Consider the following 28,000-nt stretch of genomic DNA (forward strand, 5'->3'; position numbering starts at 1 on the left):
CATAAAGGCAGAGCGATTTGAATAGCTCACCATCATGTTGACTAAAAAAAAGCTGGTAACAACAGTTGCACAATCAGAAAAATTTCACAATAAGACAAACAATAATATTTTTTGACATTTATTTGTCACTCTCATTCATGTTTTCTTTACATAAAAAAATGTGTGTACAAAAATATCTTTGGTATCGCTACCATTTTGAAGACCATGTGATAGAAAAACTCATTTCAAAACAACCTTTCGATTGCTGCTGTCAATGTAGCTTGCACCTAAATGAGGTGAGTACTCAAAATTGGACCATTTCTGTACTAGAATGATCCTCATAGCTATGGGGAATCAAAAAGTGTCAATTTCCATTGCCCCATCATGTATATATTTCTTACAATGTCTAGATGTTAATACCTCATAATGGTAGGCAATCACAATATCTGCATGGTACATACCTCATAATGGTAGGCAATCACAATATCTGCATGGTACATACCTCATAATGGTAGGCAATAACAATGTCATCTTGATGGTACATACCTCATTATGGTAGGCAATAACAATGTCACCTTGATGGTACATACCTCACAATGGAAGGCAATCAAAATATCAAAATGAGCCAATTTCCAACCAATGCATATCCAATGCATATACTAGTATGAACTTTACAGTGGAAGGCAAATGACAATTTTTAAATAGTGTGGTATTATACCTTTCAGATGCTTCGATATGGAAAGCAACCTATGTTTTCAATAAATATTAAAAAAAAAAAGAAAAAAAAAAGAACAAAACAAAGTAGTCTGAACAGTACAAAAAATACTATCCTATTCTGTGATAGGAATTTCTTATTAATTTCTCATTTCCAAATTTACACTATAAACAAAGAAATGTACATGCTGACCATATAAGGATGTTTTATACAAAGTACAATTGGACTGGGCTTGTAAAATGTAAACGCTGAATATTCAACAGCTCAACTCTGCAAGTTCAATTTCACGTCTTGACCAATCAGAAACTTAAATGTTTTAGCTTTAACAGACAAAATGCTGAGTGGGAAAAGTTCTAGATTTCTGAAGTGAGCATGATGACACTAAGTATTCATCAGCTGTAAAGTACATGGTTAAGTTTAGTCTACACAATAAATAAAGATTACACTTTTCTTCTTGAAATGGAATATCTTTCAATGCTTTTGTATTTAACTGTTCATTTGAAAACTCACTTTCACTCGCTTAGAAACTGCGAGGTTTTTGCTTGAAAAAAATCTGATTCAAACAATGTATTTTAATACACATTCATTCATCCATACAATTTCATGAAGGCAACACGGACACATACAAAACAGCATACAATCTTACAACAGATATACATGTATGTATTGCAAATTCTTGTTCATCAGAACCAAATGCTGTTTCTGTCTACAGCAAACTTTTTCAACAGACTGTGCATGGTTTGTCATAAATTGTATTTTTCCTGAAGAGCAAGTGATTTGTAACAACAAAATCTCAAAACAGGCCAATCCTTAATTTCTAGAATAAATGGGATTCCCGCACCATTTACACCAGTTAATTATGTTGTAACATTTCTGCCACCGTAAACAACTTCTGGAAGAAAACCATCAATCAAGACACAAACATTATTACAATCTATAAGCACTTAATTTTCGATAATGCTTATTTAGCAGTTAACATGTAGAAAGAATTGTAACTGTCATAAGGAATTGAATTCTACCATTATAAATTGAAGAAACCATCAACAAATGACAGAGTTTACATCACATTAAACAGCTATAATAAGGCAGTCTCTTAGTACAAGTAGTAACTTGTGGCTACCACACTGCACAACATGGAGGAGGACCACCACATACTTTCCAGAACATTTGGAGTAAAGTATCATGCCCTGAGCACAGCACAGGACAAACAGTGTCACACAAACCGATGCCAGTAGGAGGGAACCTCAGCTTTACATGGACGAAGCTAATATGGCCCCTCATCACTACATTGCTATAAAGCATTGTGCCTGGTCATGCAGTAGAAGTATACACAATTGATATGTGGGAGAGATGTGGTTTAAATGGTTTACCAATATTAATGCACCATATAGGATTTTATATTTTGGCGTTACAGTGACAAGACGTATTTACATTGTGAGATCATGATCAAGATGTCATTGTGTAAAGTCTGTTTAAAAAAACACATGATTTGTTGATACAACAGAGCAGAAACAAGAACAGAAATTTCCTTTGTAACTGTAGACCATACATGATTAACACATAATATGCATCAGAAATTGAAACAAACTTTATACACCAGTAACATAAATATTGAAGTAATTTTAGCCTAAAATTCGAAATTGAAAAAAAAAAAAGAAAAAAAAATTACATCTACCAATGCCATCATATTTTAAAAGCCATTTCCCGCCTTAATTATTACGATTTAACCAACTGAAGTATCACTCCTTACACCATCTTTACATTATACTCACATCTTTTTCAAAATAAACCTCCTTCTCATTTCAATTTTTGTAAAAATGTAACAAAAATAAATTAAAGAATGGGTTTTTTTTTGGTATGTTTTTTCTTTTTTGAAGTTTGTAACTGGTAATTCTATTAAAAAAGAAATTCCAGGTCAAAAAAAAAAGGTCAAGAACTTGTATTACAATAACAGCTAAATATCCAGGCATACTTCTGTACATTTCTTCTTGTATCATAGAATCAAGACAAGAACACTTTTGCATCTGGAAGAGCTTTTGGCATAACACAGAAATATGTCAAAACCATGACTTGATACAAATTCTAAGTTCTGTGCATTGCATCTGGTGCTGTTTCTTCCAAATGTGTACAGTTCCCTCTCATATAATATATACCTTCAGGACGACTGTTTACAACTTTCAGTTTGGTACAAATTTGTCATAATTTGTCATTATTTGCACAACTTGGAAAGTATAGATTTGCATACAATCAGCACGTGCAGCAAAGTACTGCTTTTCTAGTCAAGTACAAAACAAATAATTTGAATTTGTACCACGCTGTGTCAGTACAGCATATATATCATGACTTTCACTTGACAGTGATCTCTCATCGCTCGTCAATAAGAGGCGTTGAGTCGCCCTGTTCCATCGGACTGGCTCGTACTGCTGGACTCTGTCCAGAACGAGGTGTGCTAGGTTTTTGTCTTCCTTTGGCCCACATAGCAGCAGCTTTGGCCCAATCTGTACCAGGTTTAGCCCATTCTTGGGTGGTGCTTGGGGCAGGCCTCTGTGACTGCTGGGAGGGGTGAGATGGTGTTCCCATACTGCGTGGTGTCGCCCGAGGAGTAGCACCAGGCCACACTGGAGTAGCAGCAGCACGAGGTGTTGGTTGGTAGGAAGGCGTGTTCAATACTTGTGGCGTAGTTATATGGTGTTGTGGGGTCATCATTGGGGTCATAAGTGGGGTAGTACCGAGAGGCTGAAATGAAAAAGTGACACTTAGCAAGGTATGCTTTAAATCTTCCAAAAAGTTATCCAGCAATGAGCCTGGGGATCTAGTACTTTAGTTCTGGATCAAACGCTGGGCTTTTCACACGAGGAGGATTAGTGTTGTAGGAAGTGCTAATGAACAACAAGACAGGTTGGTGTATTACCAGATTGAGGTGGCAATACATGTCATTTAGTTACATCTTCGTATAGCAACGACAGCTGGTTTTGTCTTCGAGACACCTGAGTTACAATATGCATCTATGGGCTAACCTTTCACATGAAACTGTCAGTTTTGATGAGTTATACTTCTTCAAATTTCTTTTACAATTAAATAATAAACTAAACTTAAACATGAAAATTTACAAATATGATTTAGGATATTTGACAAAACTTGGATTGAGTGAATTTAATGTGTTTACAATTTTGCTAATTTCAAACTGAAATTGATTATTTAAACTAGGAATAATTCTTTGTGAAACAGTCATGAAATGAAGAGCCATTGTGACCAGTTATGTATACTGACTATGTTGAATCCTGTGCCATGAAGAGTGGAACCAAACTGTGGTGTGGCACCAGGTGTGGTTCTCGGAATTCGTGGCGTGGCTGCACCTGCAACTTGGGCGAGTGTGTTGTAGATATTGCTGGGCAATCCTGCGGCTGCTCTCTGGATAGTTGCAGCATCAACACCTGAAAATAAATACCAGTTTTAAGTACAGCAGTAAGATTTAACATCATGTACTCATGCAGCAGGTTTGTGCCAGTTACCAGTAATTACCTCCTTTGAAAGAACAAATTCAATGAAGTGCGACTAACATCATTTTTCTTTCATATAAGGAATCTCCTTTTAGGGTTGAAAATAACTTGTAGGTCAATACTTGGCATGGCGTAGTGACACTTACATTGTAAGTCAATACTTGGCATGGCATAGTGACACTTACATTGTAGGTCAATACCTGGCTTGGCATAGTGACACTTACCTTGTAGGTCAATACTTGGCATGGCGTAGTGACACTTACATTGTAGGTCAATACCTGGCTTGGCATAGTGACACTTACCTTGTAGGTCAATACTTGGCATGGCGTAGTGACACTTACATTGTAGGTCAATATCAGGTGTGGCTTAATGACACTTACCTTGCAGGTTGATACTTGGTGTGGCGTAGTTGGATGACACCATGGGGGTCCTGGCACTAGCAGGAGTACCTAGGAGGATAAAATGAGAGTCAGCAAGACTACAATAATCAACTAACAACCCGAATTTTGATACATGTATAAAGTGACATACATTTTAGGTTCCATGTAGGGACACCTTAAGTCTCTCTGGTGTGTGATCCTGACACTTACGTTTCAGGTAAGCTGCATATCTATGTACATGTAACTCACCTGGTATTGGGTCTCTGAAATGTTCCTTAAACCAGCGTATTAATGAGTTCAGAGAATGGAAGTTTTGTTGTCTGTAGCGTAGACCGTCTGGCGTTAGTGTTATAAATTCATGGCGGGCCTTTGTTCGTGGCATGTACGATATTGTGTACTTTCCAGGATACTGTTTTGACAGACTCAGGTAATAGGGAATCCTGGAAAGAAGAACAATATATCAATCGTATTTCGAAATAATGTTTTATCTTATAATGTAACTTAACATAACTATCCGACAATAAGGTGATGTCTGGTAATAAGCCCACACTCCCACTCTGTATAAGTAGAGTGTTTGTGTTGGCCCTCTGGGCTTAGTGCAACGTAAATCTGTGTCATAAAATACCTATCACCGATTTCACTACAGACAGTTGGTGGCATAAATACTCCTGAAAATAGATTAGATTAGGTCTTAGTTGTAGCCTTGTTTTAAAGAGATGACAAAAAAATATTAAAGTATTCTACAATCTGTTCATCAAGTCAGTTCAGGCAGTTTAATCACCTGAAAACACCAAAGCTTTGTACCAGTGCCACGGGATACCTGTTTTCACCAGAAATGAAGCACATATTTTACCTTGAAGGACCTTTCTTTTTCTCTTCTAACAGAATTTTATCTATGACTTCTCGTTTTCCGCTCTCAAACTCTTTGTAGTATTTAAAGTTCATGATGTCCCTGGCAAGGGCTGCCATTGGCTGGACATGTCGGGCGAGGATTTCGTCAAGATCCTCAAATTCCTGAAAAACATGATGAAAGAAAATTAAAAAGAAAAGCAAAACGAGATAACTTCTAGTGGCCTTAATAATATTTCATGATCTCTATGATGGTGGTGGAGATTTGATTAAGTTTGTATATCTCTAAACAGGTGGATAGGTTTCAATCATCACCTCACCTCGTTACCAATGACTAGAGTGCTCCCCAGACTGAAAGCGTTCTCTTTACCCCGTTCTTTAACATCTATATGCTGCATGGCTCCATCTCCAACTTTCCAAGTAACTGTCAGATGATCTGAACCCTAGAAAGACAAAAAATATATGTGTTTATTATCCAAAGAACCGTCTTTATGGAAACATAAATCTTTCTCCTTAATTTAAAGTTGTTCATAAGAAATTACACCTGACTTGCTTGATATGTTAAGTTTTACAAAAGGAGGAAGTATGAACACTCATCTGCTGAAATAAAATATGAAATCACATCTAAAGCTTTTTGGTATTTACCAGATTTTTGACTAAAGGAGACAATTAAAGGGAGATAATTACTTTGCTGCTAGGTCTGATGACGGCCTCCCCTTGATCCATCTCACTCAGGAGCTTCTCGCATTCCTTATAGCCAATGTTATGGAATGAGGGGTGGGCAATAACCCTCTTTGTGTATGCTGTAAGTGAAAAAGTAAAATTTGCATTATTTGTTAAACTCAATATAAGACTTTTAACTAAACCAATGGCAAGGCAGTGTGATCTTGACAGAAAAACAAATTCAGCTCAAACAAATGAACACAGAAGTAAGTATAGAGCACCACATTTTGATAAAATAATGAATATATTGTTTGAGGCATTTATGAGAAAAACAGTTTATTTAATATAAATAAATAATAACACAATAATTCTTCTGTTATAAACAATGAAAATCTCAATCTTTGTATCAGACAGGTTGAAACAAGAAGCTTACTCTGCCGAGCCTGCTGTTTACGCTTTTCTTCCTCTTTGTCAGCACTTTCCTTCTCTAGATCCTGATCATAATACAGATCTTTGGGTGGCCTACAAAACAGGTAAAAGACCAAGTTTTTCAATACCATATTTATCCTTGATACTTTTTTGTAACTTTTGATGAAGAATGTTACAATTTTATAAATGGTTTCTCTCAGTACATTCTTTCTAACTTTTACTTCTAATCTGACTCCGAAGGTTTACTCTGTTTTTTCATCCAAGTTTCTCATGTCTTGATTTCATGGTAAATATATAATTTATGCAAATTTATTGATGGATTCGTTTCATGAAAGTTTCATTTTATATACTTCTTCACTTTATTTGGCAACTATTCACAATTTAGAATTTGAAAGAGGCTTCAAAACTGACCAGAAGTGACCAGAACTGACCAACATCTGCAATGATTGAGACTTACTTCCAATGTCCTTCCTTATCCATCAGATCTGAAGATTTACAAGTCAGATCTACCTGGAAACGGTCAATATCAATTTTGGTGATTCTGCAATGAATGGTCATTCCAACTTTAACCCGATCTTCAGGATTCTTGACCACTTTGTCACTTATGTTCTTAGTGTGGATAAAACCAGTCACACCATTGTCGAGTCTTGTTCTCACACCAACAGCTGAGCCTGGACAACTGCCTGCATCAAAGTGACTCCATACCTGTTTTTGTGAACACAAGACTCAGTTTTACTTTATTGAAACACGGAAGTTGTCTCCATGCATTGTTTTCCTACTTTTTCAGCATTTATGTATTCAAAATGAGACTGGACAGTAAAAAGTACTTGTAGTTGGTTTAATTTCACTCTTTCACTCAAATTCATTAATGACAGCATGACATTACATACCCAGGAAACATTTTAAGAGTAAAAATATAAGAAAATGTCTGTGAGATGCTCATTTGTATGGACACTAATGGATAGACACATGCAAAATCATATCCCAATAAACCAGTTAAAACAGTGAAACATTAGCTCCATTTCATTAAACAAATATACAGTAAGTTGATACTCCCTACCCAAACAGGCAACTCAGTAAAAAGCATGCCAGGAATTACAGTATAAGAGTCACTATACTTTTACACTCGACTTTAATAAATGGTTTTCTTTGGTTTATTCTGCACAGTAACCATTAGTCAATGATAAATTCGTGGTGGCCAGCCTGAGCAACAGACTGACATCAAAACCATTTGGTTTCTTCCATATTTGGTGAAATTTCAATTAAAAAAAAGTATCATTCTGGAAATACTAGAAAAAGCTGGTAAGATATGAATGCTTCATAGTCTGATTAACATTTTAACCTTGACAGATGACTGATAACAAGGTGTAGAATGTCATGTTATAACAATTACATAGAGTAAAATATGAACCAAACTTGAATTGAGAGGTTGTTCAGATACAATATTGATTGAGAACTGGACATGATAAGACAGATATAATTCACACTAAATATATGCTCCCTCCTAAAATGGGGTTTACATGTGGTTAACAAAGGTATCTTCCTCATATCAAAGATTTCCTACATTGCGCTTCGCCTTATGCACCCTGAAAGATTTACCGTAGCAATATAACATAAGTGTACATCTAGATGCCCACCTCACTTAGTTCTGGAAAGTCATCTTTATTACAGAAGGGACACTTCCAAAGCCCCGTTTCCTGGTCTCGGACAGGGTTTGCCTGGTCCAGCTGATCCCCTCGGGGCCGTCGATGAGCTATTCCTGTCACTGTTGTTAATATCAGTTTACCTGTCAATAGATTTATCAATTCATTTAGATTTACTCTGGAAAATAGGTGTTAAGGTTCCTAATAAAGCTTTTATGTCTTCAGCAGATAAGTAAGTAATAGATGAGATCAAGATATTTTATTATGGTATAAAAATACTGTATAATCACACACTTTCAAGGAGTAAAATTCAATTTTACAAAATATACATTTACATTGGCACTTGATTTTAGAGGTAAATCTTGCTCACAAAATCCACTAGTACCATAATCCATGCTAATTATGGTCTTTTCATCATGTTGTCGACATATAAATTTGCTAATTAAAAGTAACTACAAATTCAATATAAAAAAAATTAAAACATTAAATTTTTGTTCAGTATTTAAAATTAGAAGTCAGTATTAGGGAATAATACTTTATTGTATACAAAAATAAACAGCTCAATCTCATTTACACAAAAATACTTCCAGACTTTTTTTCCCCCTCTAAGATACATCTATATTGTCACATGAACACTGTGTAGATATTGTCACATGAATGTAATGTTGTTACTTACCAACATAGAATGTCTCTGGTGTTTCCTTGGTGATCATGTTGAAGCGCTCCTCGTTCAGTGGAGATCTGTATGGTGTCCTCAGATCCTTGTACCGGTGATTTAACTCAGCCCTGATATCATACAGTGTGATGTGTTTGTCTCCATAACCCTGCAAGTGTTAAATTCATCCAGAAATCATAATTTTTTATTCAAATAATTGATTTTTTCATAAAATTATCAAATGTGATCGATGATTTATGAAGTTGAGATTTAATGAATGACCTTAATACTCGTAGAAAGAAAGCTTTGCAAGTTAAAAAAATAAAGAGAGAGAGAGAAAAAAAGTTCTGCTGCTGTAATCAAATGTTTCACTTTTGGATTTATCATATAACCAGTTATTTTTGCAGGGTCCAAATTTTAGATGCTTTTATTTTGAAAAACAGAATTCAATTTTAATGAATTAATGCTTTGTGACCTCAACGTAAAAGTACATTGAATTTTTGTGAATATTGCTCCTGATGTCAAAATTGCTGATTAACAAGTCACTCACCAGTGAATTAAAAAATAGCTGGCTATACAGTATTTGTATATGTAAAGCCTTTCAAGGAGGTCAATAACACATTTTTGCTCTGATAATTACTTCCCCCTACAAACCTGTCTTTCAAGTTCCTCAGCAAACGCATCAAGATCAAGGTCCTTGAGACGTTCTGGAGATTCCAGAATTTCTTCCAGAGCCCCGGCAGGATTAGCATCCTCTGCTGTATCATCATATTCGAGTGCGTCAACAGCCATCTTTCTTGCCCATTCATAGTTCTCCGGGTGAACACGTGAGCCGTCCAACACTTCAACGTATGCATCCGTGCTTTAAAAATCAACCAATCACATGTGAGACTAGCTATTGTATATATGCACACTATTAAGAAGCTCATTACAAAGTACTGAGTTTAAAAACTGAATCATTAACAATCTCGACTTGTCAACCATTATCACTCAAACTGTTTACGAAATCCTTGATTAAGCCCAAGCTCCCACTGTTGGCTTGGGTGAAAAAAATTGGGAGGGTTGGAGAATGCAACTAATATGATGTAAATTTCCTCTCTGAAGCACGGCGATTTTTTCTTATCAGTTTGACAACTTGGACCACGGATGTTGATTTATGAAATTAATTTATGAAGTAAGTGCAGACCTACTGATCTTGTCTTACTTTCTGACCAACTCTGATTAAACCTTTAAAGGTTTGTATTAAAATTTGCAGTCTGACCTAATTTATGCCTGATATGTGTCTGTACTTCTGCATAAAAGAAAAGGCTCCCGATCACCTTAGTGTCTATGGCCACAGTACTATTTCATTTTGAAATTAATGTCTGGTATTAATAAATAATTGATCATTATCTAGATGTGTCAATCTTTACCTGTCACCTAAGCTGTTGGTGTCTATCTTTATAAAACCAGCACAATTGATGAAAACATTAGGGCCCATGTGACAAACTTCCACGAGCTGTGTTCTGTTTTCTAGTCGGATGTTAGCCTGTTTCAGTATCTGTAGGGACAACAAGGTTCAATCTTTTACGATAGGCAATTGAGTTCCAAAGGTATCGACTTTTAAACATGAAATGTAAAACATTTACTGTACACCAACTATTATTTGAACACAACTTACATCAGCAGAATTTAATGATGGAAAAAGATAAAAAAGTTCTGAAGGTCAATTCAAAAAAGCTTTCCTTCTCTCCTGATTTACTGTTGTAAATTTTGTAATTGAAGCAAATTCACAAAGTTTAGCTTTAAATATTGTATAATATACAGTCAAACCTGTCTGAAGGCCACTTAAAGGAGCAGAGAAAAGTGTCCTTTATACACAATTGGCCTTTATATAGAGGTTCAATTACTATGAATTGCATTATAGAGGGAACAAAGGAATTGGTCTTTATAGACAGGCAGCCTTTGTATAAAGATGGCCTTTATGACTGATTAGGTTAGACTGTAGTCTGTTTGCAAACAGTTTGTGACAGCAACAAACCCATCAATTTCAAAACTGTAATCATAAAGCAGGTGATTACCTTGAGAAGTTGTGATGATTTCCTTGGCCCGAGTCCACACACAAACTGTACAAGGGGTGCTGTGTGACTGTTAGCTATGGCTCGATTGATGTCCACTCCAACCTCATTGACTCGGTTCACAAATTCAAGTGAAAGAGCATTTAACAGTTCATCTTTAGGAATTTGGTCCTAAAACAGAAGATGGAACACGAATAGTCAAAATCTCACGTAAATCATTCAACCATATACATTATCAATCAAGGTATTTCCTTGTCATCAAGATCATCTAAATTGGAACTCCATGCTTCTATCTTATACATGTTGCTACCAGATATAGCATCTTTTGCACCCCACAATGTCTAATGTATCAAAATCAGTGTTTTAGTAAGTAAAGATAAAGGTCACTATTACACAAGACCTTTTATTAATGGTAACCAATACAACTAACTCCACCTCCTACAGGCTGATAACATCAGGCTACCACATACATACTCAGGGCAACCATCTCCAACAGACTGGCATTAAGGGTAACCACTTTCATTTTGCTGGTTACTCAGGGCAACAACATCTCCCATAGACTGGCATTAAAGGTAACCACTATAACTAACTCCACCTCCTACAGGTTGATAACACCAGGCTACCACATACATACTCAGGGCAACCATCTCCCACAGACTGGCATTAAGGGTAACCACTTACATTTTGCTGGTTTCCCAGGACAACCATTTCCCATAGACTGGCATTAAGGGTAACCACTTACATTTTGCTGGTTTCCCAGGACAACCATTTCCCATAGACTGGTAAATAAAGGTAAATAATTATATTTGGCTGGTTAGTACTAGTAACCACTAACCTGCATGGGATGGTATTTAAGACATAGGATGTCCTCATCAACATTGCACAGCTGGGCAAATTCTATAAGAGGATCCTGTAGCCTCCTAGCAATAGAAACAGCGTGTCGCAACACAACGGGATATTCTCGGAACTCGCTCTGTAACAAAAACAACAAAGAAACACTGGAAAATCAGGCTGAATAATTTTAACGACAACTTCAGTAAAAACTCCATAATTGGTAATCCATTAAAATACTGAATTCCTCCCCTTGGGGTTCAACATCAACAATTTCATTACTGTTTTGATATCTATTTCTGCATTTAGAACAACTATTCTATATGATCTCAACAAGGAAATCAGAATAAGTATGTAATTAGGTGAAAATATGAAGGTTACAAGGTCATGTGGCATATGTTAACTTGAGGAATAAAAAGTCTCTAACATAATTTGATTTTTGCAGTAAAATTTGAATAAAAATATGCCAAAAACAGCAACAAGACAATAAATGTTTTATTAATTTTTGGAAAAAAAAAAAAAAAAGAAAAAAGCATCCTAAAAAGATAGATCTAAATTTCCACAGTGAACAACCTGTCTCAGCAGGAGAGATTCTTTGTACACAAAATAGAATTGTTTTGATATAAAGAGTTCCACATATATTCTATTTCTGATATGTATCCCACCTGTGCCTTGGCACTGTTTTCATAGACCATGGCTAGTTCATTGTCCACCAGTTCAACAGATATTGGAGCCATCGGTTGCTCCTGACACAGATCATCTATCACAGACTTAACATCTTCAATCACCATGAGTGCATCCCTGCAACATGAAACAGTACATAATACAGTTTTGTAGGGCATTCCATTTATATGGTACACACCAGCTAATTACCTGTAAACAAGACAATGTGACAAATTATAGTCTCCTAACAACTGTGCAACTATATACTAAAAATGTTTTCCTTTGATGAAGATCAAAGATCATAATTACCTAATTTTGACACATGACATACTGCCCTACTAAGGTGGACCGATACCCTCGGAATACAGTTCCACAGACTTTTTATTTAACATAAGTCAAAGGTCAGAGTGACATACATTTGTATGAAGTTTCAATGACAAGAAGTCTAGGAAACATAGATCAACTCAATTCAAAACTATTCACCCCTTCCATCCCCCTCCAGTTGGGGAGTGAAAAGAAGAGACCATCTGCCTTACAATTCTGCAGGGCTTTCCATGAAGTGGATATAAATCGTGTGATCTACTGAATGGAAATGAATGACCAACCAAAATGAGCTAGACTGACAACCAACAAACCTGAGGATACCAAGTATGTCTAAATAGTCAGTATTCCCTGTTCCCACTCTGTAGAAGCAATGAATTCACCGATATTCTTATAGTTTGACAAATCACTGAATCTAATTATTTCTTTCACTCCAAAGATCATTTCAAGTTAGAAATTTGAGATTCAATACTGAAAACAAAATTCTATCGGTCACTTTAAAATGTTATTTAATGTAACAAATTCTTGTATCACTTCCACTGAATTCCCATCGCATTTTTATTTTATTGTCAAAATCATGAAATCCTCTTGTATCATTCTACCTTGATTCTGCGGAGACAGCTACCACATGGGGCTTCTTGGTGGCAATGAAATCTTTGAGCTTTTCCAGATCCTGTTCCTGTACATCAAATGTATGACATTGATAAAGAAAGTTTTCTTTTTTCTTCAGTGATTATTTAATGATAGTCTTTTCCAAATTGCAGCCTTTATAATATCTCAATGAGATTTTTCCATTTTAATTGAACGTAATTTCAATTTCTGAATTAAACTTGAACTTATTTTTCCTAATATCAATTACACAGTGCATAATGAATGGGATTTTTTTCCCTATATTCTCATGATGATTTGATTTCAAAAATTGTTTTATGATAAATCTGTTACCTTGCCCTCTTTATCTTGTTGCCTCCAAGCATTCCTTCGCTTGGTGAGGTATGGCATCCGTAAAAAGTCTGTAACCTGACCTTCCCCATCAATCAGAGCCCCAAAACCAGGTGTGTCTCTGTTACAACCAAAATAATGACAAATTGATTTGTGAAAGGCCAGCATTGAGTAATAGGAATCACACTACTAACATCTGCTGTACTACCCCACTTTCCTACATTCCCAAACAGGCAATGGTATAAATAGGAACAAACCTTGTGGTGACGAAGGAAAGACCTAACACACGCAGACCCTCCTTCTCGTCATAATCATAGTCATCCTCAAGTTGTTGGTCAGCCTGATACGGTGCCACCTTCAGCCAGTTATATAGCTTACGACAGCAAGCCTGGTGGGAAGAAACATCAGGGATCAAATTCAAGTGAGAGCTTATATACAACAAGTGAGAGCTTATAAACAAGTGAGAGCTTATAAACAAGTGAGAGCTTATATACAACAAGTAAGAGCTTATAAACAAGTGAGAGCTTATAAACAAGTGATAACTTATATACAAGTGAGAGCTTATATACAACAAGAGAGCTTATATACAAGTGAGAGCTTATATCCAACAAGTGAGAACTTATATACAACAAGTAAGAGCTTATATACAACAAGTGAGAGCTTATAAACAAGTAAGAGCTTATAAACAAGTGAGAGCTTATATACAAGTGAGAGCTTATAAACAAGTGAGAGCTTATATACAACAAGTGAGAGCTTATATCCAACAAGTGAGAGGTTATAAACAAGTGAGAGCTTATATCCAACAAGTGAGAGCTTACATACAACAAGTGAGAGTTTATATACAACAAGTGAGAGCTTATATACAACAAGTGAGAGCTTATATACACCAAGTGAGAGCTTATATCCAACAAGTGAGAGCTTATATACACCAAGTGAGAGCTTATATCCAACAAGTGAGAGCTTATATCCAACAAGTGAGAGCTTATATAGAACAAGTGAGAGCTTATATACAAGTGAGAGCTTATATACAACAAGTGAGAGCTTATATACACCAAGTGAGAGCTTATATCCAACAAGTGAGAGCTTATATCCAACAAGTGAGAGCTTATATAGAACAAGTGAGAGCTTATATACACCAAGTGAGAGCTTATATACACCAAGTGAGAGCTTATATCCAACAAGTGAGAGCTTATATCCAACAAGTGAGAGCTTATATAGAACAAGTGAGAGCTTATATACAAGTGAGAGCTTATATACAACAAGTGAGAGCTTATATACAATAAGTGAGAGCTTATATCCAACAAGTGAAAGCTTATATACAACAAGTGAGAGCTTATATCCAACACGTGAGAGCTTATATCCAACAAGTGAGAGCTTATAAACAAGTGAGAGCTTATATACAAGTGAGAGCTTATATCCAACAAGTGAGAGCTTATATACAACAAGTGAGAGCTTATATACAACAAGTGAGAGCTTATATCCAACAAGTGAGAGCTTATATACAAACAAGTGAGAGCTTATATACAAGTGATAGCTTATATACAAGTGATAGCTTATATACAACAAGTGAGATCTTATATTCAACAAGTGAGAGCTTATATACAACAAGTGAGAGCTTATATACACCAAGTGAGAGCTTATATCCAACAAGTGAGAGCTTATATACACCAAGTGAGAGCTTATATCCAACAAGTGAGAGCTTATATACAACAAGTGAGAGCTTATATACAACAAGTGAGAGCTTATATACAAGTGAGAGCTTATATACAAGTGAGAGCTTATATACAATAAGTGAGAGCTTATATCCAACAAGTGAGAGCTTATATACAACAATTGAGAGCTTATATCCAACAAGTGAGAGCTTATATACAAGTGAGAACTTTATACAAACAGATTTGTCTACTTCTAAATTTTCGGCATGAATTCTGAAGGAGTGGCATATGCTAATTACAATTTCAAGGCTTCCGATCAGATCATTATCGGGAAGATCAATCCTTACTTATCAACAAAGATCACTTGTCCTTGACCTGCTTATCCAACCTTCTGACCTTGGATAAATGAAAATGGCCCAAATTTCTTTCCAAACTTGAAAAATCACACTATCAATTTTTGAGAACAGACTACTATATATGCAATAAGGCCCATCCTCAAAATTCTATTCAAAATTCCACATCATTTATGACCCCTATTGTAACCCCTGGAATTCCATGGAAGAAGGAATCCAGGCTTAACTAACAAGATCACTCAGGTATACTACCGTCTAGTGAAATTTTAAATCAATGCTATTTCAGAGTTCTTTAATAAGCCCACCCTAATGACATTTTCTTAGAAGTAGTGTGTTTGCCCCATAGGGTTATTAAAGAATTAATACAGTAAATTTTCTGCTTGAACTTAACTGAACACTTGAGTTATTTTCATTAAATGGTTTGACCAGTTGGATCAGAGTTATTCCTTTATGAAAAAAATTTGAACATATTGTTCTAAATTTGCTTTCTAACAAGTTTCAATTAAGCCTTTGGAGGCTTGTACAAATATTTACAGGCCTGTCCTGATTTATGGCTAAAATGTTAAAACTAAGGTGCTGATGAACCGGTTCACATAAATGAACAAGTCTCTGGTGTAGATAATCGTTCACTATGTGGGATAGGTTCATAATGATACCAAATTACGTGTTGATTTTACCTTGAGGATTCCTTCCTTGGCTTCAGCAATGAGCTTGGCTCTGAGCTCTTTCTCCATTTGTGGGTAAAGAAGCTTGGTAAGAGCTCGCTCCATGGCTTGACTTCTTTGAAGATTCCACTGTTGTACCAGGTGGCTAAATTCATCCTGAAAAGTCGATGAAAAACTTCTGAATTACAACTGAAAACGTCAAAGCCTGGTTAACAGGTGTTCCAATTTTACAAACATGTGTTTGGATTATAAAGTTCTATTTTTATTTCATTTACTTAACCAAAAGATAGATTTGAAAAATCTAAAAAATTCTGCTGACTCGGGCATATATTTTCTTCCTCAGGCAACCAATGGACACATCCCTTATATATAAGAGGATATTGGTTGCTTTGATGCCAAGAACTGATTTAAAGATGTTTACAAGCACCACAGTGTTTAAATGCTTGTTAATGTGTTAGAACTCATGACCAAGCAGAACTAGATCAGATAATTTAACCTCAATGTGCTTGTGAAATTTAATTCATGGTCTACAGTTTATCCCACATAGTAACCAAGTAAAACCAAGTAAATAAACTGTTGAACTTCTCCCAAGTAGGTCTGGGCACTTTCCAGGTTACTTACCCTGTAGAACAGCTGGCGGACTTCCTCAAAATAGGTCTGGGCACTTTCTGACACATCATCAATAAACATACTAATAGTCAAAAGTCCATCATCTTCTCCCTGTAATGATCAAATGAAAACATATGACAGTCCTGCTAAAGCCAAACACGAAGTGAAATCAATTGGTAAAAATTTCTTTATTGTTGTAATGCATTTTTATTACAAATGAAAATGAAAGACCCTGTAAAACTGAAATTAAATACAGTGCCAAAATGTTTCAATACTTGTTTAAGTGAATATTAATTTTTCTTATTATACTTCAAAGGGAAGGAGCCAATGCAAGGTGTGAATGAGGTGGTATTAGGTGGGTACTTCGCTGTGAGTATGGATACCATCGATATGCAGGGCAATTAAACAAGGACTAATACTATGTTTAATGAAAATAGCAATCAAAACATACTCACGTGTTACCAGTTTAAGTATGGTTTACATTTTGTCTACAAGCAGACAGAATAATAACTATACTTAACTGGTAACACATAGGTTGTGAGTGATATCTTCATCTACAAGAGTATCGAAAAGCGGAACAAAATACGCCCGTGAATATCCAAAACAGCAAAGGGGCATAACTCTTATTCACATCGTCTAATCAAAACCCCGTTCGGGAAAACACGACTTCATATCATGGTGATTAAGCCTACCAAATTTCATAAAGATCGGCTGAAAAATGTAGGAGGAGATCTCCGAACAAATAAAAGTTTACGATGGACTCGGACGGACGGACAGCGCCATACCATAATACGTCCGTCTTTCGACGGGTGTATAAAAATTATTTAATTTGTAACATATCGTGTTAAGTCTATATTTATCTGGTGATAATACATACAGGGGACAACATATCGGGGTAGAGTTAAGTATAAAACCATGCATAGCATTTGTTGGAATATCTGCTGAAGACAACAGTGGGATTTTTATCAGGTACAGGCTTAGCACTGGATAATGACAATTTGAAACACATGATGCAGTCAATACAAAAATAAGTTCAACTTATTTCTAAGAAGCACATTGTAAGTCCTACTTAATTCTGAAAAAGCACATTAACCACTTAAATTGGACATCTCTGCTGTTTTCTTCATATTGGAATGTAAAATAAACTAAATACAATATGAAATATTTCATTCATAATTATTATTTTCTACAATGTATCTAACAATTTAACGGTGATAACCTTTCATTCATTGATTTCCTTAATGTGATAATAAAATGATATTCATGAATAAACTTTAGTGGTATCTGCAATCTACTATCTTCAAATATTGACTCTATTCTTACTTATATCAGTCATATTTTTCTGACCTGACAGTTCTCTCATGCCTGCTATCAATGTTTCCAGTTATAAAATTTGGAAAAAAAAAAAGGTATTCTTTTATAGAACAGATTTTACTATAGTCTTCTAAAACACTATAATGCAGACAGAATTTTGATGAAATTTTTTCATGAAAGTGGGGAAGAAGTTCTTTGACTTGTATGCTAGTGTATAAAGACAATCGCTCATACTTGAGAAAGCTTGAGGAATATTTCGTCCTTCAGGTCCTTGACTGGTTTATTCTTCAGATACTTCATGGCATAACACGGATGTGCTTCATCAATTTCCTGATACACAAAGGAACAAATTATTCACACAGTTATCACACTGTCTCCATGTCTTCAATGTGGACAAATGTTTATAAGATAGTTCATTCATCACATAATACTGCCCAACAGATGTGGTGACAATTTGTATATCAGCTTTGAATGTATTAGATTTACACAAAAATCAGAAAGATAATGGAAGTTTATTCATTCTAAAGCACCACGATACTTGTCTTGGAAAATATTTAATAAAAAGTCCTCAAATTTTGAAACAAAAGTAAACAGATATGCTACCTGCAGACATTATAACTATCCACAATAAATGATTATTTTTTTAAACAATTATTTTAGTTTTTGTTTTCTTTTCCAATATTTGTATCCCATGCAGTTTTATGAGCAACTGAAACACTGTCTTTTTACCTTTATGCCTTTTTTGGTTGGGACCACATTGATTTTTGCACGTTCAAAATATGTCTGTCGCACACACTGCCTTACAAGAGGATCATGACAAATTTGCATAGCAACCATATGGCGTGCTCCAAGTAAGACTTCTTCATCTGTTGGAAATTGACTGAAATAGGACAAAAAAGTATAATTGTTTAAATGATATGTTAGTTGAAAGCTTAATGCAACTAGTCATTGCAGATTTTAACATACACAAGGGTTGTTCCCATTTTTTCTACTCATTTTATTCCATAAAATGTGATATCAAAAAGGAGGGAACCTTTTATATAAAAAAAAATATTTTATAAAACTAACCTGCAAATGTAATCCTTGGCTACCTCAAGGGGCTCCAATGGGTATTGTTCAACATCATGACGTTGATAGTTGTCTCGTAGATTTTCCCCGAATTGTTCAGGTGACAGACCAAACTTCTGGGCAATGTCATCTGCAAGCCAAACACAATTAATAATGCAAGGAATATTGCAAAATAAAAAAATACATAAAACAATATTTACTTTTTTTCCTCATTTTTGGAAAAAAAATCTATCTAAAATGTTTGAATAAATCAATATTTCATTAATTAAGTGACTTATGAATAAATGTTTAGGTAATGTATTCCAAGTGATTAGCACCAATAACAACAAGACATCATCAATGAGAACTCTTTGTTTTAAGATGTCAAATACTTAAAGAAAAATCTCCATTTCCTTACTTCAGCCCCTAAAACTCTAAAAATATCTTTCAGGCAAAATAATTTGACAAAAATCTGGCATCCTGGGATAAAGTCCTCTCTATAATTAGTACCTAGTTTATTTTGTTGGCAGATGGTGTAGCCACTTTTCCGTGAGGCCTGTTTTATCATGTCCTGTTGTTCAGGGGGATCTTCATTCTCTGGACGTTCGGCATCCTCTTCATTTCGGGATTTCACTTTCTCTGCATTCCTCATTTTCGGTATATCGGGCCCGTAATACAAGAGGAAGTGCTGATAGACATCCCTCAACTCCTCAATTGTTTGAACCTGTTTGATTCTACAGACAAACCAAATGTATTAGAAATGATTAAGCTAAATGGTCACCATCACAAAAAGGGTCTATATCAAAGTGTCAAAAATTCCCAACTTATTTTAAGACAATATAAGTTACATATTACTGTGTATCTACTAAATAAATTGAAAATTAAGTTAGCAAAACCCTGTCCATTTTCATAGAAGCTAAAAATGAATACACATTCAGGAAAAACAAGATAAGACATGAATACTCCACTTCTGTGCAATCAAAATACGATAAGGTGTAGAACTTGATGTTATAATACTATGGAAAAAATATGAACCAAATCTGTTGAAAGGTTCTCAAAGATCTAACACTGATTCTGAATGATACAGAACATGATTATAAAGGATGAAACAGGCCAGGCAAGCATATGTAATACATGTACTTCCATGCTCGATACTCCTGGGGTTGTGAGCACTTTCGCTCTCTGCACTCCTAAAACATGTGATGGCAATAGTGAAGGTTCCATATGCGGCACTTTGTGGACATGACGAAAAGACAAGTTTGATCTTTTGATGTACATCAAACTAATCTTAGAGTCACATAACAGTATTTGCAATAGCTTTGAAGTAGAGTATCGCTCCTCTGTAATCTTCAAAAGGAGTGTAACTGTCTGTGATTAGTCTTTTTTTTTTTCTCATGGAACCATGCAAATTACTTCCCTTGTTCCTTCAATTTTGCCATGACATGTTTCAGAGGTGCAGAGAGCAAAAGTGAACGTAACCCCTGGAGTATCAAGGATGAAGACTTCCCGAAAAATTAAAGAGACATGAGAGTCTGAATGAAATGAAATTGATCTTTATCATAGGGTATCTTACTGTTGAATCTAATTTCTTCCTACCTGTCAATATCTTCCTCTGTTAGAGCTCTCACGTTTGATTCCAGGACTTTGTCTGGGTCAGCATTTTCCTCAAACTGGTAATTCTGCATCTTCTCAAACAGACGAACCATGTTGGTTTTTCTTGTCCTTAGCTGTGTCCACTGATTAAACAAAAATAATTCTTATCTATATCAGTGCTGCATGTTTTAAAATTTCATTTTCAGTTTGTTTTATATTTTTACTTTTGAAACAGGGCAAGGTCTTTCGATTTTAGACACAGTTACAGCATATTTTATTCAGAAGCACCATCAACAGAGGGGACAAGTTTGATGAAACTTTCCCTTATTTGGTTGCCCAGATTTTCCAGTGTCAGAGAAATTTCAGAATAACTCTCTTTGGCTCTTTTAACTGTTTAAAAATTATTCAGGAATCTCAACATCTTTGGAGGATTTATACAATTCTACCAGATCATACATATTACCAACATCATAACATGCATTTCTTAGTTCTGCAATTTTTTTATTCTGGAAATAACCTGTAATTTGTTATCTAACCCGCAAACAATGTTATACTGTTACCTTTTCATCAAACTGCCAGATCTTCCACAGGTCATTGATGTTGAGATCCGACTCTACATATTCTTTACGGTAGAAGGCAATGAAGGGCACCTGTAAATTGTAATTATACCTCAGAATTAAATATAAAAGAAAGCATATGAAAATGCAGAAATCCAATGCAGAATTCTGTGTAACATGGTTTTGGTTTCGTTAAGTATCTCCATCAGTATGTTTTTTCAAACTTTCAGGCAATATAATCCCCAAAAAGCAAAACAAACAATTCAAAATTTAAATATTTTTAGATCTCATTTCATTAATGAATATTTATTGATGAAAAAATAATATATGTATATATATGAATATATGTAAAACTGGATTAAATATTTTTTCATAAGATGTCACATAAATCATCAGATGTAGACTAGTTGGACATTCCCTCACTTTATTTTGATATCTCTGTGTTCTTAAAAATTTTTATCTTCATATTTGTTGGGGCTGATCCAAAAATACATTTGTTCAATTTCATGACTCCAGAATTCATTAAAGAGAAAGTGTCTATAGAATTTCAAATGAATATATGGGTTATGTTTTGTTTACACCATTTCCCACATGAATTACAAAAGAATATACAGTGTTGTATTCTTGTGTACCTCTAGATGCTGGTCTCGCATGAAATTGATAGCCTCTCGGATTTTGCTGACCATGCTTGGTGGGCGTCGACCAAAATTTCCATGGCTCTCCTGTTCCAGCAGGTTCTGAAATATTGATTTCATTTTTAATCAACATAAAAGAAATCATCTGGTCTTTTTATGTAACACAAAAGAGACTATTAAATTGAAAAGTTATATTCACAATTTTGTACAGATATTTCAGATACCCCCCCCCCCCCACCAACTCTAAAACAAGAAATGAAATTTGTGTTTCTTAACGCAAAACCTCTAAACCAAGTTCTGCTGCAAATCGAAGCAATTCAGATGTTACCATAACACACGTATCTAAGACTGATCAAGCACCTGCTAAAAGTAAAAAAGGAAATTCTGTAAACTTTATAAATCAGAATGGCAAGAGTACTAGAAAACTTGTGTTACCTGTTGTGACATGGTGGGAGTGGTGAAGGCCTGCTTATATATCCACTCAGCTTCTTCATCTAACTCTCCTTCCTCCAGGGGTCGGACAGGAATCTGACGCAATTGGAATCGTTCAGGCATGTCCTTGGTTCGTATTTCTTGATCTTTATCTGTGAAAAATCCACGCTCCAATTCTGTTGGCTCATACACCTGTAGGCAAATTAAGTTCAACGAGAAAAATTAGGATTTTCATCAATTTCATCTTTTTTTTTAAATAATTAAAAAAAAAAAAAAAAACTGGTAATGATGACTTCAGCGAAATAGAACATTTTTTTTTACAAACATCAAGGTCGCAATAGCTTCTTTTGGAAACAAAATCAATTTGCAAATAACAATAGCAACCTGATAGCATACTATCTACCTTAACACCACATCTTGTGAAGTAGTACTACCAAAATAATCAAATCAACAATTTTCATACCCTTAATGTTTACTTATTTTGAACTTCTCGTTTGTTTTGTGATTTCACTTGAAATGGTCCTAATAGCATTAAAACAATTACCTTTAAACCTGAATTAATTAAAAAAAATTATTTGGATGAAACAAGTGGTAGCAATAATTTTCTACTTAGCCAGACCACGAATTTCAGTTCATATCTGGTATGGCTTGCACCTGGAGCTTCTCATTTCAAATTGTCTTGGAGGCATATTTTCTTTCTTTCTTTTTTGATTTATAATCTAAAAATTACTTTTGTGGTAAATAAATTAAAAACTGTAGAAAAATATCTGACTTATTTGATTACTACGTTTTACTCACATCAAAAATTCCTTTCTTTTTCCCTTTCTTTCGTCCGACTTTTTTTGTCCTTGGCCGAGCAACTCCATCTTCGTCCTCTTCCATATACTAAGACGAAACAAACACTTAAAACTTATTTCATGGTAAATCAAAATGTTACAAACATGAAAATATTTTACTTTCAGAATTTTTTTTCCCTAATCACAATTCTGTTTCAAAAACTGACTCAATTCCGTCAATTAAATTATCTTGATAGACTTTTAGCCATATTCAAAACCAATTGTTAAAGGGCTATTACCTACCTCATCATCCTCAAACTCTTCTTCTTCTTCTTCCTCCTCTCCCTCAGCATACTCGTCAAACTCTTCAAAATCAAAGTCCACTCCAAAGATATCCTGTGCTTCTTGTAAGGCTCTTCACAAAAATAAATCATGAATATATAATGAATACCTGAATATTTCAGCATCAGTTACAGGAAATAAACAATAGCATATTTTAATGGGTTTTATAAAAAGATTTTAAAAAATTCTTTTGGAGATCATTAACTAAAAAAATGTTATGCAAAAGATATCGGTGTCACATTTTTAATAAGAATTTTTTTTTATCAAATTTAGTTTCTGTCAGAAATTTACATAGGGATTATAAATTACACTGTCCAAATATATAATGAAATCAATCAATAGATTGTATTATGGATTTCTATTACTGATCTGTCATACATACGCATCTGAGTGGATGATGTGTCGCTTTTTCTTTGCCTTTTTCACAGGTTCTCCATCCTCATTCACAATGAAATTATCCATGTCTGTTTCGATAACAAAAACACATCAAATACATCCAACAAAATTTTCTTCAAACTTTTACTCTTTCTCGTAAACCTTATAAAGTTGTAGAATACCACAAAAAATAATAATAATAGAAAAACAAAGTGATATTGAACAGGTAGGTAAAGGCAACTTTTCAAATAGTTCAGTATATAAACCTACATGAATTTTTCTTCTTATTAAATAGTGAAGAATTTCTATTTTGAATGCTCACGTGACTGGTTTTCCTATTTTACAGAATTCAATGCTACCGTTTGAATTATAAATCCTCCTACATGAAAGAGTAATGAATCTGGCCATTATAGAATGCCTAACTGATATTTAAATAAATGCACAAAGAGTAAAAATTCCGTTGAATTTTTGGATGTTAAAATGAGATAATGGCAGCAGACTACATTAAAAAACGAAAAAAAATAAAGGAAATCTTACCATCTTCATCTTCTGATTCTTCAAGATCTTGGTATTCTGTGGTTTCTGGTCGTTCTGGTGCTTCCTCCATTTCCTCTCCTTCTTCTCCCTCACCATGCTCAAACAGTTCCTCTGCAATAGCATCGCGATCTTTCTCTTCTTCTTTGTCACTTTCCTCATCATCAGACATCATCCGAATACGCTTTAGTTTTTTCGTCTGACAAAAACCAACCGAAAAATCAAAATGTATTTCCATTGTTATCAAACAACCAAATAACGCAATACGTCTGGGCTTTTTCATCTGACTCCCTCCCCCATCGCTCAAAAAAAATTCTTCAAACATATTTCTATTGCTAGGAAGCATTTTTTTCAAAGAATTTCAATACTTTTGTATTAAAGAATAGAAATTTAAACAATGTTAGCATCAATAATTTTATCAATTTGATCAAGTTGGAGTCTTTGAACAACAAACAAGGAAAAGACAATAGATAGCTTATACAGTGTGGTGATATTTCATAATCAAACAGGTAGGATATCTCAAAATCTACAACAGCAACCAAGAAGTGCTGTGATACAGTAAAATATTTAGCCGTGACAGTCAGATTTTAAGTCTTATCAAAGTTTTAAAGAATTTCTATTGCTTTAAGCAACAAAAATTGCACTGCCTATTGACCAATCTGAACAAATTCCATTAATGTTATGAAAACAATAAAACTTATGTATTTCTTTTTCTCTTTTAGTTGATTTTTCTTCTTAATCCATGAATTCATATGTCTCCAATTTATTTAAATGTTGAAAATTTGATGTATTTATTTTCTATTTTAATGGATCTCCTTCATACAATTTGTCAACAAAATCAAGAGCCGATGAAAAGGTATTTTTACAAAAACCTTAAAACTTAAATCCTACAAGAATATATGGTTTTACGATATTGAATTAAAATATTACATTTTAAAAATGTTAGATTCCTTTTTCCTATCCAATCATTAAAAACTGCTGGCATTGTACACTAGCAACACTTTAAATTAAACACATTAAATAATGAAGCCTACCTTTTTGATACGAATTCCCAAGTTCTCTTGAATAAGATCAAGATCATCATCGTCCAGCTGGTCGTCAATTTCAGAGTCATCTTCATGTTTTCTTTTGCCACTTTCGCTTTCGTCCCCACTTTCGTCTTCTTCTTCAATTTCATCATTAATCAGGTCTTTCATTTCTTCTCGTATTCTTTCCTCATCTTAAACAAACAGTATCAGTTTGGTTTTGGTTGTGAAAATCAATGTGAAGTCATTTGAAATATTAGTCTATAATGTCTTAATTCTTTGTGATGTAAAAAACAAAAATAATAATAAAAAAAAAAATAAAAATCAGAAAAGACTTTCATCGCCCTTTTCACAGCTTCCCCTATTTTTGTTTACTTGTATGAATTGAATGAAGTCTTACCATCTTCCTCCTCTTCGTCGTCATCATCATCATCATCTATTGTGATTTGTTTACTCTTCTTCTTTTTTAATTTCTTTTCTTTCTTTTTCTTCTTTTTCTTTGGTTGTTCTATGTCTGAGCCAGAACCAGATCCAGACCTTGCAGGCGACCCTGATCCTGATCTTGCTGGTGAACCTGAACCTGATCTAGATCCTGACCTGGACCTGGATCTTGAACCTGATCCTGACCTGGATCCTGACATTGATCTTGAGCCTGACCTTGACCTTGAGCCAGATCTTGACCTGGAACCTGACCTAGACCTGGAGCCTGAACCGGACCTTGAGCCTGACCCAGATCTTGATCCTGACCTAGATCTTGACCTTGATCGAGACCCCGATCCTGATCTTGATCCTGACCATGACCTTGAACGGGACCTTGATCTTGATCCTGACCTTGATCTCACTGATCCGGACACTGACCCTCCACTACCACTAGCATTTCCATCTTCCGAGCTAACATCTGACACATCTGCTTCATCATCCACAAAACCAGACATCTTGTATTGGAAGCTCTGTAAACAGAAAAACAGTTTATTTGAAATTTCAAACAGATTGCATAAATATGTCTACAATATAATTACTATTGCAGGATGTATTTTACATATTCAGAATGTTTTTGATGCCCAAGTCTATGACTTCTGAGAATCATTCACCAAGATATACCTTTCCTGAACCCACTCTACCTCTTTGTAACTCATCAACATTCTGGTAATCATATTTAGGACCTGTCTCTACAAAATATTTTGTCATTCATTTCAAACAGAATTTCATGTGTTTTTGCATACACCTGATTTGAAATCTGCTACAAATCAATAATTAGTCAACATTTTAACGGATTTCAGCTAATCGTCTTCAATATTCATAGAAAGTGAACATATTACTGAGGCATACGTGTAGTCCAACATCCAACCACTCTAACCACCTTCTTTGATCATAGTCAGTAGGTAATGAACTCACCTAGACAAGCCCTGTGGCCAAGATGGTCCCAATAGCAAGAGGGGAACAGCTTGTTTGTACTTTTAGCTTAAAAAGGTCTTATAATGGATTTTCCTCTTACATCTTGCGAGTATGCTCATGGTGCAGTAATGTGGTGGTAACATTGTTAACAATTAGGTTGATGCATAGTTCACAATGTATACTTTGTTATGCAGAATAAAGGGTTAGGTATTTCTCCTTCATCCTTTGAGATATTTTATGAATCCTTGCTGTAAATCTCTAAAACTTCCTGTTGCAATAGTCTATTTCTTTTTACCAGCCTTCCAATTTGATTTTGGCTGGAACTTTCAGTTAAAGATCATGGATGGTATATACCACCAAAAAGTAACTGATGGATTCTTTGCCAAAACAAAAATTACATCCACAAGGGGACACAGTCTTAAAGTACATAAACAGTGCTGCAACACAAATGTGAAGAAGTTCAGCTCCACTTACAGAACAGTGGGCAAGTCGAATAATCTACCAGAATCAGTGGTGCAAGCAAAAACTATTAAATGTTTTGAAATAAGATTTGATAAATTTTGGAAAGACCAGGACATAAAATACAACCACAACTCGACCATAGACAACACCGGAAGATGTCACGTAAACAGTACAAATGACGAAACTGATAAATTAGATGCGGACATAGTGGTTTAATAAACAATGTCCACAGATCATAAGATATCTTCATGTAAAAACAAATTCCAGATACTCAATGGAAATATCTATCGGCAACGTTAACAGATCACTAGACTATAAAAAAAAAAAAAAAAAAAATAGAAAGAGCCGTCACAACGACATGCTTTCATACAGCTTCAAAATCGCAAAGCATGACGTACTTTCGAATTTCTGATATCACACACATGTGGCCGAATACAAAATCAAAACAAGACCACTTATTTACCGATTATCCAACGGCGCTCTGGTTAAATGACGTTACTGTCAACAGTAGAATGGTCACATTGCTTCATCAACTTCGACTTTTATTCAAACAATCTCCTTTCTATTATTTTTAAATAGTATTGCGATGGTTATTTCTGCATCTCTCTTT

The 28,000-nt window shown here is 34.9% G+C and overlaps 1 protein-coding gene across 1 annotated transcript; it reads right to left on the reverse strand.

Moving 5' to 3' along the window:
* Positions 1-102: 102 nt before the first annotated feature.
* LOC132565376 (transcription elongation factor SPT6-like) lies at positions 103-27,999 on the reverse strand. Its single transcript, XM_060230013.1, has 36 exons — positions 27,854-27,999; positions 25,934-26,483; positions 25,543-25,727; positions 24,512-24,707; positions 23,982-24,063; positions 23,561-23,672; positions 23,280-23,366; positions 22,485-22,673; positions 22,047-22,151; positions 21,418-21,507; positions 20,861-21,000; positions 19,775-19,998; positions 19,286-19,415; positions 18,947-19,097; positions 18,452-18,547; positions 16,916-17,014; positions 16,307-16,450; positions 13,882-14,012; positions 13,628-13,745; positions 13,288-13,364; positions 12,367-12,502; positions 11,706-11,843; positions 10,874-11,041; positions 10,226-10,353; positions 9,468-9,675; positions 8,835-8,982; positions 8,153-8,301; positions 6,973-7,220; positions 6,520-6,608; positions 6,111-6,226; positions 5,744-5,866; positions 5,428-5,588; positions 4,824-5,014; positions 4,575-4,643; positions 3,965-4,128; positions 103-3,430 (listed from the first exon to the last, which is right to left on the reverse strand). The coding sequence occupies exons 2-36, from the start codon at positions 26,466-26,468 to the stop codon at positions 3,059-3,061; spliced, it is 5,499 nt and encodes a 1,832-aa protein (XP_060085996.1). The 5' UTR covers positions 26,469-26,483; positions 27,854-27,999; the 3' UTR covers positions 103-3,058.
* Between the last annotated feature and the right edge of the window lies 1 nt (position 28,000).

The sequence above is a fragment of the Ylistrum balloti genome, unplaced genomic scaffold (genome assembly GCF_031769215.1).
Source record: "Ylistrum balloti isolate Yb309-2 unplaced genomic scaffold, AGI_CSIRO_Ybal_v1 Utg369720, whole genome shotgun sequence".
NCBI classification, from domain to species: Eukaryota; Metazoa; Mollusca; class Bivalvia; order Pectinida; family Pectinidae; genus Ylistrum; species Ylistrum balloti.